Source organism: Phycomyces blakesleeanus, assembly GCF_001638985.1.
Source record: "Phycomyces blakesleeanus NRRL 1555(-) unplaced genomic scaffold PHYBLscaffold_5, whole genome shotgun sequence".
NCBI lineage: Eukaryota > Fungi > Mucoromycota > Mucoromycetes > Mucorales > Phycomycetaceae > Phycomyces > Phycomyces blakesleeanus.
In genome coordinates, this window is record NW_017265138.1 from 862,420 (window position 1) to 877,863 (window position 15,444).

Consider the following 15,444-nt stretch of genomic DNA (forward strand, 5'->3'; position numbering starts at 1 on the left):
GAGAGCATGTAAAAAATCCCCTGTGGGGGAAAACGGCTTTTAGAAAGACTAAGACTAAAATAGATAATACAGCTGGTAAGAATACAGGTGAAATAAATATATAAGAAAAATAAATGACATGAAAGAATCGAGAATAAGTAGCTAGATACTGACAGCACCAGAATTGAGAACGGATTTCAGCAGGAATAGGAGCTCCAAAGAGGGATTCTTTTTAGAAACTCAGACGATATATTTATGGATCCAGAATACACAACCATACCAGACCAAGTCAGTCCTCCTAGGCATAATTTCGGGCGGGCACAAATGGAGGTGGTTGACGAGGAATGGTGGAAATTTCGGATCGCAAATAAGGAAACGGATCACCAGGGACAGGTTCTTGGGTGGGCGGCGGGATGCGGTGGGGATGGGTTGGTTTTGTGGCACGGAATTTTGCTGCAAGGTCGATAAGGATTTGATCATGAGCTTTTTCTTCTGGCAGTTTATAGGATGAGGTGGTTTGATCAACACCACGTAGCAAGGCAAGCAAGCACGGCCACAAATCGCACCACGTACCAGGCGATTTGAAAGATCTGGGGAGACAGTTGAGAACATAGTCGATGGGATGAACCTCTGGAGGAGGAGCAGGATCCAGCAAAGCCCAGAGTTTTTGAACAAGAGCGATTATGGCAGAGCATATGAGCATATGATTTCGGTTATCCTTGATAGCACCACATTGGCACTCAACTGATGATGTAGATGGTAGCCAAGCAATTCGTCATTTGATCAGACGGCGCCGTTCTGAACGAGTGCAGGGCAGTAGTAAGACCAGATCCCAGACAGGTTTGCATAAGCCTCTAGCAATGGTTACCGGATGGTTAACGCTCGCAAGTTGCATGTCGATTTCTTTTTGGCACAGTAGAACATAAGCTTCTTTTAATGGGTCCTTCAACCGAGGTTGATGTTCTTTCAGCAATTGGGCCTTTTCCAGAGTACACTACGACGAAGCTCACCCCATGTAATTTTTTCTTTGGAAAGGTCCAGCTGCGTGGTAAGAGTTTTTATCACGGAGTCTGAGGGTAGTGTTTCAGCACGACGAAGAAATTTGGCTTGAAGAGCACGGGAACAGGTGAATAGGTTGGGTAGAGCAGCTAATGCAGCGATATGAACAGCTCCCATCATTGCATTGGGCCGTCGAATACATGTCCGGAGACACATATTCTGAGCCTTCTTCAAGATACGAATGTCACTCCGGCTAGTGGGAACAATGGGTAAGCCGTACTCGAGAATGGGGCGGATAAAAATGAGATAAGCTCTGAGAGCCGCAGGGAGACCAAACCCATTCATGTGTACACCCGAGCTACTAAGTTTACGCATTGCTGCACAAGCTAGCAAAAGTCTATAATACCAAGAAAAGTAAATCTTAAAATACAGCTCTCATATATAAGTGCCAATAAGAAAACACATATAAGCTACAAAAAGGTTTATTGGTAAATGAATAAAATCTCACATCTGTTAGATAGCAGAGTTATGTAATAATTCATAACAGGCAGGAAGTGGGAAAGGAGGCGAATGAAAAGCTTCTCCTGGGCGGCTTCCTGGGCAGCCCCCCAGGGAACCCCCAGGGGCACCTCTTTTTTTCCCATAGTGTGAAGAAAAACACTTATAAGTCATTTTTTGTTTTTCCAATACGTACATCGCTCATTACTGCCTACATTACCGTCCATACATTGATAATGAACTATCCTATACTTGGCTTCAAGTCATTCAAAGAAGAAAAATCGGCTATTTGGGATAAAATTCTGAATATAAAATACAGGACACTCAAGAAACAAAAAGTTGACAAAGCTTTATGTTTTCAAGGGATGATGCTGACCGATGGTGTTGGTGTTACTATTTTGAAGCAAAATTTTGAATCTGAACGCTGTCAAAAAACGGGTGCTGCTGTTACATCTGGAGAATCCAACACCAATACAGGTCGGAAAATTAAAAGAACAAAAACAATTAATGAAGGCAGCTTTACGTACGTTGAAGACCTGATAACAGAACAGCTTAAAAAACCAAAAGACAGATGTGTGCTCGTAGATTCAAGACGTTAGGATATTTTATATTGTATGAAAGAAACAAGTACGATAAACAATTCTCAATCATTTCGATTTACAAAAAATCAAAGAAACAAGAAATCATGACGGCTAAGGCTTATAAGAAACAATTTGAAGCCAGCGTCTATCAAGTTAGCAGAACGTCAATTGTCTGAACTCTCTTGCAAAACACTTGATTATAAATAGTTTGTCTGACATCTAGAAGCAAGACGACAAGTTGAAACAAAATTGAAAGGGTACTATTAGAATGAAACTTTGGAAGAAACATTTGTGTATTACCCTGATCCTTTGGATTTCGTTGCTGAAAAAACGGGGGATATTTATTACAGAAAACATTTACTGTTTATTAAGCGTCTTCATGATTCCTATCCTGGAATTGCTAAGCTTGATATTTATATCTACTATCTCACTTTCCTTCTATCAACTAAGCATCTTGCCCGAAGGCTAAAAAATTAAGACATTGGTAACTTGAGCAAGATTATTGAAGGTACAACTACCTGGTTAAAGAAAGAGCAACTATCAGAAGAAGGAGTCAATGCCAAACAAGTTCAAATTAAGCAGTAAGTGCACATTATAATATCAAAGCTCCTCATTTTACCGTTTCGTCGAATGAAATTTATATCAAAAATAAACTATGACAAGTGCGATTTGAGGTTGGCAAAGGATCCGAGGAGAAAATTTAGAAAGGATCCAGTTTTCGTCTTTGGGGATTAATCAGCCCCAAATGTGAAGTTCCAAGAGCCAACAAGGAATAAAGGCCTATTGAAATATCTGGAGAAAAGCCGTTTCTCTATTTATATGCTTAATTAATATAAGACGTCGAGTTGCTGTTCCATTTGCCCAACAGGTGAAATGGAGAACTTTAAAAAAAATGCCAATCGTCGACCATTTCAAAGAGAAAAATTTCCCAATGTACTATGCCATGGTCTATTAAAGTAATAATGGAAATCAGATAAGGATACAGCATACATAATTGATTACTTCTCTTAGATGTAAAAATGAAGCCTGTTTAGTCAACGGGAAAAGAAGGCTTTTTAACAGAGATACAGTGACAGCTTTAAATTTTCGTTTAATATTAAATTCTTTGAGGGAAGAAGATCGAAGACCGCCAAGATTTATTAGAACAGCAAAGCGGCAAAACACAGAAGAGGGCTCAAGCAAAAAAAAAGTCAAGAAAAATACAATAATTTTCCGCTATAATTTTCGTTATAGGCGTACCTTGGAGGTAGCACTTCTTTTCGAAAACTTATAATCACTCTTTTACCAACTTATTTTTATCCAAATAGGTAAGGACTTTCTCAAGAACCCGCCAAGATTTAGGACCTTGGTGATGGTTTCTTTTTTCGGATTAACGAGAGTTTCCCAAATTAGAAACCTTTGCCAACAAATTTGGCTACATTAGGAAACATTCACTAATCTTTATTTGGATTTCAATGCCAACTTTTAGGACCTTGGCGAGTGCTTGAGAAGGCCCTAGCAAAAGTTACGAGTCGGAATTATAAATGCTGTCATTTCCTATAGCGCTAGTTTTTTTTATTTTTAGAATAGATATTTATTTATATAGTCTTTCATTGTCTTTGTACTTTAATTTACTGTATTGTCTTTTTTGGGTATTATAATGACATTATGTTCGATTGATTTATTTTTGGACTTTGAGCAAAATCAGGAATAAAAATTCGGTAGTTGTAAAAAGTAAGTCTTTATTGTACACCCACACCCACACCCACACCCACACACACACACATATATATATATATGTTTATATAATTATTTATATATCTTTACATATATACTTACTTGCTTACATTTATATACTTACACATTTATATCTACTATATTAAATTACATTGCATTACGTTATACTATATTTGACACTCATATTAATATTCATAATTCATAATTAAAGAAAACTATTAAGAAACCAAAGAACCAAAGTAGGAAAAATACAGAAAATGAATTTGAATGGAATGGAATGGAATGGGATGGGATGGGATGGGATAGGATTGGATGCAAAAGAGAAAAAGAAAGAAGCTTTACTTCATCCAACAATCTAATTATTAATGCCAATAATCATAATAATATTACTGTTGTCTATTTTATTTGTAGTTTGACAAATGGGACAGACTCTTTCAGAACCAGTTATCACAAAACACACAACCAAAGAAAGTAGTGACAAGCTATTCTATGGAGCATCTGCCATGCAAGGATGGAGATTGAGTATCCTTTTTATATATCCTAGTTATGCGTACAATACAGTTTACTTGGCGCGTCAGTTAGATTTGCTTGACACCTTTCTTAGAGAACTTGTTTTGAGTAAACTAATAGGTTTTCTCCTCAGAAACGAAACAGGTTCAAATTACCCTTGACTTTTATGCGTTCTTTTTTTTCTCTCTTTCTCATCTAGCCATGGAAGATGCGCATACTACTTTGTTGAAATTGGCAGACACTGATTCTAGTTTCTTTGGAGTCTACGATGGTCACGGTGGTGTGTAAATAGTAACCATATCAGTAGCAGTAATAGCAGCAGTAATAGTAATAGTAATGTACATATGCACCCACTCACGTACATACATGCATATATACATCCACACACACACACACATATATATATACATATATATTATGTATTATTGTGCTTAGGAATAATAGTAGTAACTGTTTTACAAATCCTGGCTGGATATATTCACAACATTCCTTTTGCATTGATTTACTCATGTTTTATTTTACGCTATTTCTTTGTCTATTTTTATTTTTCTTGCAGGAAGTAAGGTCGCTGAATACACAGGAAATCAGATGCACAACAAGGTTCGGAACAGTCCTTTCTTTGACAAAAAGGACTACAAAGAGGCCCTACGTGATGCATTCATGTCTTTGGACAAAGAAATTAACAATGGTAATGAACTAATTTATATCAAACACATTGTTATCATTATTGTTTGTTTCTAATCAAATCAAATTCTGTAGACAATGCATTTGCCTTTGATCCCTCTGGTTGTACTGCCGTAACTGCTCTAGTTACTCCTGACAAGCGAATTTTTGTGGTATAGTAGTAGTAGTAGCAGTAAGGAAAATAAGAGGACTAAGAAAAGGAAGGATCTGAGACAAATAATGGCTTTTCACATTATGATTATTTCTAATCTAATTATTATGATTTTCAAGGCAAATGCGGGAGATTCAAGATCTGTTATTAGCGTTGATGGTAAGAGCAAGCCATTGTCTTACGACCACAAGCCTACAAATCAATTGGAATCCCAGCGTATTATCAATGCAGGTGGATTTGTGGAGTATGGGCGCGTTAATGGTAAGTGTTGTTTGTCTCTATTTTATTATTGTTATTGTTATTATATGGCTGAAGAAATAATCGAATGGTGGTCGATTGATGTAATATTAATCTTAATGTATCGAAACTTGTAAAGGTAACCTGGCTTTGTCGCGAGCTATTGGAGACTTTGAATTCAAAAAGAACAACCAACTGCCTGCAGAAGAACAAGTTGTTACATGTAAGCATTAATATAAATAATAGTATTGGTATTAGTAGTATATCCATGTAATAACGCGTATAAATATTATGCATGATATTAAATATATAAAAAATTGTCATTGATTAACTAATAGGCAATCCTGATATTATTGAGCACCAAATGAGTGACGCGGATGAGTTTTTTGTTCTGGCTTGTGATGGTAAATATATAGATATATAATAGTATACTGCGTTTATTACGAGTTTTATTTTGTGTAGTGTATATGTGTTGGATATGCCGATTGCTAGTCTGTGTACCTATTTACATACCTACATATTTATATTCAAACACTGATACTGATACAATAAATAATAATAATAATAATATAGGTATTTGGGACTGTATGAGCAATCAGCAGGTAGTCGATTTTGTTCGATCCAAAATTGTCGAAGAAACGCCAATCGACAAGATCTGTGAATCGATGATGGACCATTGCCTTTCACCCAATAGTGAGATGACAAGTGTGGGATGTGACAACATGTCGGTTGTGATTGTTGGTATTCTGAATGGAAAGACAGAGAAAGAATGGTATGATTGGATTGCCTCCCGTGCAGGAGCAGAGGCCAGAAAGAATTTTCTCCAGAACGATCAAAAGAACGTGACAGAAAAGACAGAAAAGACGGAAAAGGCGGAAAAGACGGCGGAAAAGGCAGTCAAGGCAGATGAGAAAGATCCTGCACAAAGCAGCCAAGCTCCCTCTACTAAAAAGGCTACAGCCAGAGATATTGAATCAGACATTAAAGGGAATGATAAATAAGTATATATATATATATATATATATATATATGATCGAATTAATGAACGACTGAACGACTGAACGAATCAATGAATGAATGAATGAATATAAAAATAAATACACATATAATACATGATTATATTAAGTAGCATAATTTTACTATTACTATAAAAATAAATCAAGAAAGTATTCCTGGTTTTTCTTGTTAATGATGTACAACGAGGAACACTTACGGCTTTAATGCCTTCAATTAGTTTCCAACTCCTTGAATATATATATATACATGTGTGCAGGCGTGTCGACTTCTTTGACTTTCTATACTTTGTGTATTCCAAATCGAGTATTAATTCAATAATAGATAATACTCTTTATTTATTCTTCTAACAAATGAATGAATGAATGAATATGCTTAGTGTAAATTTATTAGTCATAATAATAACGATAAAGCTATTTGATTAAACATTCATGACAACCAACAACCATCCCCATAAAAAAAAAGAAGTATCCCTTGTTTCAAAAAGAAAAGATATAAAGAATAATTATTCGAGATGTGAAAAACCTCCTTTATTGAGAAATATATAAATATAAATCTGACAGTAAGAATAATAAGAGGCGAAGGGGCAAGGGGAGGAAGGTTTCTTTTTTCTTCTTCTTAAAAAGGAACCAATCAATGAATGAATTTTGCTTATATTTCTAAAGCCCACGAATCTATTGTGGTAGTAAAGAAGTATTAAAAATATAGGAGAAGAGTTGCGGTGCTTTACCTAAACATATATATATATATATAATACATTAGTTGGTTTGAAGCACAGGCCAATTTAATCGAATTTGTATAATATGAAATAAAATATATAATTCCAACAACTCGTCTACCTCCTTTATTTCATTCCCTCCTTTTTTTTGTACTTCTTTATTTTGGCGTGTGTTTATATATAACATTGTCGTCATCATAATAACAATAATAATGCAAATATCGTACGGTTTTGAATGTCTTTTCTGGTGTTCCAATATCCTTCACTAGTTCCCATATACATTTATTGCTTGTTTAGAAAGGAGTAATACAAGAATATTTATGTAAAATAAAATAAAAGACCCTAATATTTTCTGAAAGATCTTATAGATTCTCAAAGCTTATTAACAAAAAAAAATAAAGACCCCCCCCCCAAAAAAAAAAAAAAAAAGAAAATCATTTACCCGCCAATTCAATAAGATTGTTTTATATTATTTTCAACTTAAATACAATGCAATTAAGTTTGTTTTATTTATTCTTTTTTCTTCTTTTGGATAAATGATAAATTCAGATTCCGGGTAAATGTTTTATTACACAAAGATAACAACAGAGATTAGCAGTAATGAAAATGAAAATGAAAGTAAGAATAAGAATAAGAATAAGAATGATTAATAGCTGTATAGGCCAATTATACAATACAGCTTGTTGAGCAATAATTCTTTATTTGGGAACCAATCTACCCTTGAGGTTGTAAATGTAAAAATAAATAAACAGGGTCATTATGGAGTCATTGCTATTATCGTCATCGCCATCATAATCATCATCATCGTCATTATTACTATGTTCATACCCAATTTCTGAGAATAGGAAGGATAGTAAAAACAAAAAAAAAGGAAAGAAATAGAAGTACAAGAAGTATAAAAGTAAAAGTATTATACTAGGAATTTCAGTAGTAAGTTCTAGTAATGAAAATTATCATGTCAAATACAAGTCAAGTGAATTGAATTGAATTCAGTCTTAGCTATTTCCCTTTATATATATTTATTCTAACTATGACTTGTTTTGCGCGTCAGGACTAGCATTTAATCCAAAAATGATCGTTTTAACATCAAGAAATCTATAATAAAAATAAATTAAAATGCAACAAATGAAGATCAACCAAAAAGATCAGAACAAACCAATTTCGAATCAGTTCTTTCTTTCTATCTTCTTCTATCACATCTTCTTTATATTCTTTTACATGTATAATATTTAGAAAAGGGTTTCAATTCATTTCCTTTAATTTATCTATATATTTATTCATTTCAGTGTTTTTATTAAAGCAATTGAAATGCTGAATTATTATTAACTTTATTGTGCTTGGGTAATAATGACGTGAATTAAAAGAGACTATATGTTACAGAAACTCCTCATATACTTTATCCTCCTCCTCTTTATATCTTAATCTGTGTCACTTTTCCTGGAATGCTATAGTAAAAAATAAATAAAGTTAAAAGATCAAGATAAAAAAAATGGGGGGTTTGAATTATATTATTATGATTTTTTACAAAAAAAGAAAAATGGTCTTTTTATATATAGTACATTTAATACAAATATGAGATAGACAAGTGCCTGCACCTCTGTCACATTAAAATTGGAATGATACGGAGAAGATTAGCATAACCCCTGCACAAATGTGAGATATATGGTATTTCTTTTTGGGAGGGAAATGAAATGAAATATTATACATAGAACAAAAAAGAAGAATAATATATATATATATATATATAATTGTAGCATTTTTATTTATTTATTTTAATATAAGATCATTTGCTACAGAATAAAAGTATAAACTAGATTTGTAGATTTGTAGATATTTATATTGCGACAACAGAAATTATCAATAAATCACATTTTTTGTGGGGGTTTTTTTTTATTATTTCTTTTTGGTTTCCAAATGTCAATCATACCCCTCACAAAATGAGCACGTTTTTGTATATGTCAGAAGCCAATATTCAAAATAGACATGGATATATAAATCAATGACATCCTACATTTAAGAGCCTGAATTCTTCAACAATGGGAGTAGATTTGACTCAATAGACCCAAAGAGGTAGTTATAGCCTTTGTGGTGACTACACAGTATAATGAGCTTTTCTTTCTATTATAGCAGTACAGTTTTCTTCGTCTATTTTAGTACTATTCTTTGATTATTTTCCTGAGAATATATAGCATAATAAGGTTGGGTGTATATCATTTACTCGGAATTAGAAATCAAATATTCTATCAATGATTTCTGCTCTGAAAATGTGCAGTCTACAGCCCATTTATACAACAGGCATTTGAATAGTAAATCCCATTATTCATTTGCTGTCACTTTGCAAAAATGCAAGCCGTAATTAATCCCGTGTTCTTGATACCATTGTTGCCTTACTACCCCCACTTATATGATTATAACATGAAACCTCTCTTATAAACACGCTTTACAAGTAGTTACATTCCTTCCCTTTGTCCACGGCTTATTATCACACACACACACACACAAAACAAAATACCGGATGTTGTGTCACATGGTTTGAACATTCAGACCGACAAGAACAAAGATACGGACAAGCTACCTGACTACGAAATTTATATCTATGCATCCGGATATCAATATGCCTATACCAACGGATATTACACAAGTCAAAATAAGCAGCCCGACATCACCAACATTATGAGTAAGTGGTTCTTACCGTTTGGTGATCTTTGGCAAGAGTGCCCCGAAAATAAATTCAATGTGAGCCAAGGGTTGGCCTTCCAAGCAATTGGGAGTTATATATATCCCTTCCACAACTATACACACCTACAGAAGTTGGTCTGGTTTAGTATGCCCACGAGAAAGTCTGATCTTGTGAACTTGATTGGTTATTTAAGGTGCTCTTCACGACCCCAACCCTTACCCTTTTACGTCCATCAGACCCATTCCCAAAACGTACATAAGAGTTCTTGATATATATATAGTAATTATGTAACATAAAATTTCCAAAATGATAAAAAAATCTTGTACGTATCGAAGGTGAAAATACACCTTTGACAGGAAGTAAAATGGGAAATAATGTCCCATATACAGCATACTAAACAGTAATAGTTGCGCTGTTACTTTTCATGAGAATAATAGCTACGTTAATGTGTTATTTTATATCTTTACTTCTATTTCATTGCCTTTTAAATGAATCTGTTTGCTCTTCTGAGTTATTTGTCGATTAGAAAAATCTAAGGGCAAGCATTAAATGATGCTTGTAAAAATTCTTCGACTTCTCCTTCTCCAAGAACAAAGTCAATAAGGTAGTTGTAGTTCATTGTTGTTTTGTTTAAATAAAAATATTGCAAAATAAAGAACACAAGAAATAGTACAAAAAAATGCACACATTATGATGGCATTTTAGAGATCAAGTACTCCGAAAATATCTTGAGTAACATATAGCTCCAAAATTGTTTTGGGAATGGGTCTGATGGACGTAAAAGGGTAAGGGTTGGGGTCGTGAAGAGCACCTTTAAATCACTTGATCTTTGTATCATCAGCTTAGAGAAAGAAAAGAAAAAGACGACTGCCTACAATCTCAAAGAGATCGTTCGGCCAACGTTTGACTCACTCTGTCAAGTTGATGCCTTTATTACTCTCTCGTTCTCGGGAGACAGTTAAGATATTCTATATGAAAATAGCGTTGTTTCAAGACAAATCTAGTCCTAGTCAACATTATATTTCCTTATTCTAGGCATTTAGAGCATTCTTCAACAACAAAACTCTTTCTTTCTTTTGTTTCAATTTACATACAAGAATTAAATGTCTATATCCAAAATAATAATAATCGATTTTTGATCTGATTTGACCTTTGCTAAGAGGGAATCGGTAGTAAAATAAGGACAAGGGAGGCACAAATATAGAGAGAAATAAAGGCTGGATTTGTTAAATCCAGAAATATACTCGTTTATTTATTACTAATTCAAAACGAAAATTGACAGGTAAAAAGGTATTTCTATCTAACTTGATATTAATTATTATTATTTTAATGATGATAGCCATTATCATCTTGCTAGTATTATAGACGATAGATAAAATTGTCATCTTGTTTGTCGGTCATGTCTTCTTCGGTGTTTATGCATTCGGCAGGTGGCTCAGATAGGCGCCGCTTGTTGACCCTGGCCATTTGCCAGCGTGCGATGAGGAACAGAGTGATGGCCAGGACGTCTGCGCCAACGTAGCCCATCATGCCGCCAATGTAGTTAGGAGCCTGGCTGGAGACCATCATGTACGGGCCGGTGAAGTTTCCGGCGGTGTAGAAGATCATGATGAGTCCGTTGTAAAAGATCTTTTTGGTGAATCCGGACACGTTGGTTGTGGCGGCCGAGAGCAGCATCACATAGGCTGCGGCATAACCCCAGCAGATGTAGAACCCGACGAGTTTGTACTTGTCGATCGGGATAAACTCCAGCAGGAGGAGACCCAGGGCAGTGCAGGCCAGACAAAAGCAGCCGACATAGATTGCCTGGCCAGTGCGCTGGCTGACATAGGCTGCAAGTATAATGTAAGTCACGTCCACGATTCCGGTTGGGGTCTGGAGTAAGATTGCGTCAAGGTTTGTGTAGCCGAAGCCCTGGGTAATTGTGGTGCTGTAGCTTGTCAGGGCACCGTTCTGGATATTGATCAGAAAACTAATGAAACAGAAGCACCACAGCCGGGGTTCTAGCAAGGCTTCCTTGATCTGAGCAAAATTAACTTTGTTGGTCCGCACCACTGCATTGTCTCGAATGCGCTCCTCCACCAGGATCTGTTCTTCAGCATTGTGGCGCCATTTCAGAGAACGTGGGTCGTCGATCAAAAAGAAGAAGCAGATAAAGCCAACCAGAATTGTGACACCACCAAGGATGATCATGCACCTACCCAAATCCAACAAAAGAAGAAAAGGATATTTAGCTTTACATTTATTATTTAATTATTACTGTTTAATTATCATTTCTATTTCTATCTTTAATTAAAGCTACTCTGTACATCTACACACAATTCTTTTATATATATATATATATATATATTCAAAAACACTAAATCTAATTATCCTTTGACTTTATATACAAGAAAATTAATTGAAAGGTGAAATATAATCTATTTGGTTTTGTACAAGTACCATCGCCATGGGTGTAGACCGAGAATATATGGAATCTTGCCTATACCATAACTGATAAAACCGCCTGCACAAAGAGCGAGACCGTTACACAGCCAAAAGGCACCCAGTCTGGAGGTCTGTTCTGATCGACGGTAAAGAGTACTGACGAGCAGGATCAGACAGGGATATACACCACCCTCCGTGAATCCAAGCAAGAAGCGCAAGGCAGCCAGGTGAGAAAAGTTGTTTGCAGATGCTGTTGCAGCCAACACGGATCCCCAGGCAACCAACAGAACTCCGATGTACCGCCCAATCTTGACGTGCTGCAACAGATAATTATTTGGAAGCTAGACACATACACATTGATATAGGTATTGTCAGAGATAATTGAAAAATAGACAAAGATCAGAATGATATCAGTTTTATATACATGTATTTCTTGTGTGTATAGGCTTTATTTTTTTTTATTTTATTTTTTAAGATTTTACCTGGTAGGACAGATAACCCAGGTAGAATAATGAGACTATTGTGCTGTATTGGTCTCCAACTAAACCAGTATCAACTTGAAGGCCTAGAGCATTGGCGTAGTTGATTGCAGATTTGTCTAGAAACTAAGAAAGAATAAAAAAGGTAAGTGTCAATTGTGTTACTTGATTGATTGCAACGTTAAATTCTTTTTATTTATTTATTTATTTATATCTATCTATCTAAATCCATAAACACATGTATACACTCATTCACACACTCGTTTGGTCAAAACACACTCAGATTTATAGAAATTTTCACACACCTGAAGAAAATTGACTAGACAGATGAGAGGTAAGACACACCAATCTATCTTACGAACGAGAGCCTTTTCTTCTACTGATATCGGACGATCGTATTTAGTGTAGATTAGGCTGGTGTCTGATTCATTTAGGGAAGTAAAAGAGTCTCTTCGGTTTGTTGTGATTGTTTCGAGGGGATACTTTGATACTGACATTCTTATGATCCGTTTCTGGTTTGTTTTTAGGAAAAGATATATATATATATATAAATAAAAATAAAAATGATACTAACACTAACACTAATAATGATAAGTTAATGTATAAATAACTAAATAAATAAAGGTTAAATAATGATCCAATGAGTTTTTTTTTTTAAAAAAAAAAGTGCTGCTAATGCTCTAGTGATGGTAATAATGATAACGACTGAAGTTTTGGTGGCAATAGTAGTAGTAGTAGTAGTAGTAGTAGTAGTAGTAGTAGTAGTAGTAGTGGTGGTGGTGGTGGTGGTAGTAGTAGTAGTAGTAGTAGTAGTAGTGTTGGTACTAGTACTGGTACTGGTACTGGTACTGGTACTGGTGCTGGTGCTTTTTTGTCAAAAGAATAAAACAAAAAAGAAACAGACATTGAAATTGAATATTGAAATTGTGTGCACTTTGATAAATAAAACAAAAAAAAAATTATATATAATTTCTTATAGAGCAACAAAATGATACCACAGACCAAAAAAGAAAAGCTTATAAAGAGACAGACAGAGACAGTGAGAAAGAGAAAGAAGGTGAGAAGCGAAATAAAGACTGAGTCACAAAAAAAAACAAGCTTAATTTTTTTGATATTGTGCCCTTTTTACCTATACTTGTATGACATTTGTGTACACTATGTACACTATGTACATAAATAAGCTTATATTATATACAAAAATACAAAAGTACATATTGACATGCCTGTAGAAAAGCATATACAGATATTTGTCTATTAAAAATGTAGTACTGCAATGTATATATTTGAATGTCTAGTATCTTGGTGGTTCTGGTGATGTAAGTAAGTGTTAATTAGAAATGAAGAAATTAATAGAATCTCATTACTGCTTTCTATTATTGCACTTGCTACACACCACAATCAGGACTATAGAAAGAGATACAATCTATAAAAAAAAACAAATAAATAAATAAATAAATAAATAAATAAATAGAAAGTGCCCAAAGGCCTGATATTTTTATTTATTTGTAACAAAAGAAAGAAAGCTAAAATAATATTGGTTCAAACCCCCTTTTAATTTTTTTTATTACTTTAAAAATAAATACACAAGGGAATGTCAAGAAGATAAGAAAAAAAAAAGGCTTAAATGAATTTATATAGATTTATATAATAATTACAAATACACTTATATATCCGAGGTTGCCCAATAAACCAACGAATAGAAATATGATTTGGATTGGGATTGGGATTGTTAATGTTAGTGAATATGACTATTATTGTATCAGAGGAAACAAAAGAAAGAATGAAAAAAAAAAAGGTTAATTTTGAAATCAAATACATGACAGAGAAAGAGAAAAATGGGAATGAACATGTCACTTTCTTGTATTCACCTCTAAAATACAAAATAAAATAAGATAAAATATGCAATTAATGTGTATTAGATAGATATATACATTATCATTATTTATTTATTATTATTGTTTGATCTTAAACAATTGGTTTATAGGTTATTTTAATGATTAAGAATAAAAAGAAGCCCATTTTTTATTTATATATTTTAGGTTATATTTGTATTATAAAAGCATATATAGATAGTGAATACAAGCTTTATGTTGTCCTACGATGTACAAATTCTTGCGATCTTAAATATACTTTTTTTTTATTATATAGATATACGTTATGTGTATATATGTGTATATAAAAATAATAATAAGTAATTTGGGCGCCAAATTATCATTTATTTATTTTTGTATTTACGCCAAATAATCATAGTAACCATAGTAACCATAGTAACCATAGTAATCACAATAATCACAATTTGTATTTTGGCATAAACTACTTTTTTGTTTCTATTTTATATAAATATTTTACGTTAAAAAAAAAAAAAAAGGTTATAAAAATCACAAAAAAGAAAAAAATTAGAGAGATTCTGATTGATAAGAACATATATATTCCTTATCTACAAAGCCAAAAAAGAAAAAGGCTTATTTCTCTTTGTTTTATAATTAGATGAAAAAGAAAAAGAAAAAAGAAAAAAAAATATGTAAAATAAAATGGTTAAACAACAACAAATAACAACAACAACAACAACAACAATTGAAATTGAAATTGAAATTTATGAAACTCTCAGGAACACGGACTACAAAGATTATTAAGACAAACATATACAAAAAAAAAGGCGGAAAAAGAATTAAACCCATCGATTCAATTTGATTTGATTCGATTCAATTCATTAGATAGATAGATAGATAGATAGATAGATATATACTTTATTGATTTTCCCTCTTTGTACA

General features: G+C 33.7%; 5 protein-coding genes across 5 annotated transcripts; 3 read left to right on the plus strand and 2 right to left on the minus strand.

The window, feature by feature from the left end:
• Positions 1 to 277: 277 nt before the first annotated feature.
• On the minus strand, positions 278 to 1,622 carry PHYBLDRAFT_142268 (hypothetical protein; the record flags this gene model as incomplete). Its single annotated transcript, XM_018430773.1, has 4 exons — positions 278 to 723; positions 769 to 973; positions 1,045 to 1,355; positions 1,487 to 1,622. The coding sequence occupies 4 exons, from the start codon at positions 1,620 to 1,622 to the stop codon at positions 278 to 280; spliced, it is 1,098 nt and encodes a 365-aa protein (XP_018294800.1).
• Positions 1,623 to 1,712: 90 nt separating this feature from the next.
• PHYBLDRAFT_165272 (hypothetical protein) lies at positions 1,713 to 2,691 on the plus strand (the record flags this gene model as incomplete). The annotated part of the gene is made up of 4 exons (XM_018435193.1): positions 1,713 to 1,999; positions 2,098 to 2,209; positions 2,556 to 2,638; positions 2,664 to 2,691. The coding sequence occupies 4 exons, from the start codon at positions 1,713 to 1,715 to the stop codon at positions 2,689 to 2,691; spliced, it is 510 nt and encodes a 169-aa protein (XP_018294801.1).
• A 1,125-nt stretch (positions 2,692 to 3,816) lies between these two features.
• PHYBLDRAFT_131698 (hypothetical protein) lies at positions 3,817 to 6,594 on the plus strand. Its single transcript, XM_018429434.1, has 9 exons — positions 3,817 to 4,012; positions 4,185 to 4,295; positions 4,483 to 4,563; positions 4,840 to 4,971; positions 5,043 to 5,119; positions 5,238 to 5,379; positions 5,495 to 5,578; positions 5,694 to 5,759; positions 5,929 to 6,594. The coding sequence occupies exons 2-9, from the start codon at positions 4,193 to 4,195 to the stop codon at positions 6,354 to 6,356; spliced, it is 1,113 nt and encodes a 370-aa protein (XP_018294802.1). The 5' UTR covers positions 3,817 to 4,012; positions 4,185 to 4,192; the 3' UTR covers positions 6,357 to 6,594.
• Positions 6,595 to 7,623: 1,029 nt separating this feature from the next.
• On the plus strand, positions 7,624 to 10,729 carry PHYBLDRAFT_63035 (hypothetical protein; the record flags this gene model as incomplete). The annotated part of the gene is made up of 4 exons (XM_018441061.1): positions 7,624 to 7,643; positions 7,749 to 7,821; positions 9,632 to 10,018; positions 10,511 to 10,729. 4 exons carry the CDS (start codon positions 7,624 to 7,626, stop codon positions 10,727 to 10,729), a joined length of 699 nt encoding a protein of 232 aa, XP_018294803.1.
• A 397-nt stretch (positions 10,730 to 11,126) lies between these two features.
• Positions 11,127 to 13,170, minus strand: PHYBLDRAFT_109354 (hypothetical protein; the record flags this gene model as incomplete). The annotated part of the gene is made up of 4 exons (XM_018428109.1): positions 11,127 to 11,964; positions 12,210 to 12,535; positions 12,677 to 12,799; positions 12,979 to 13,170. 4 exons carry the CDS (start codon positions 13,168 to 13,170, stop codon positions 11,127 to 11,129), a joined length of 1,479 nt encoding a protein of 492 aa, XP_018294804.1.
• Positions 13,171 to 15,444: the final 2,274 nt, after the last annotated feature.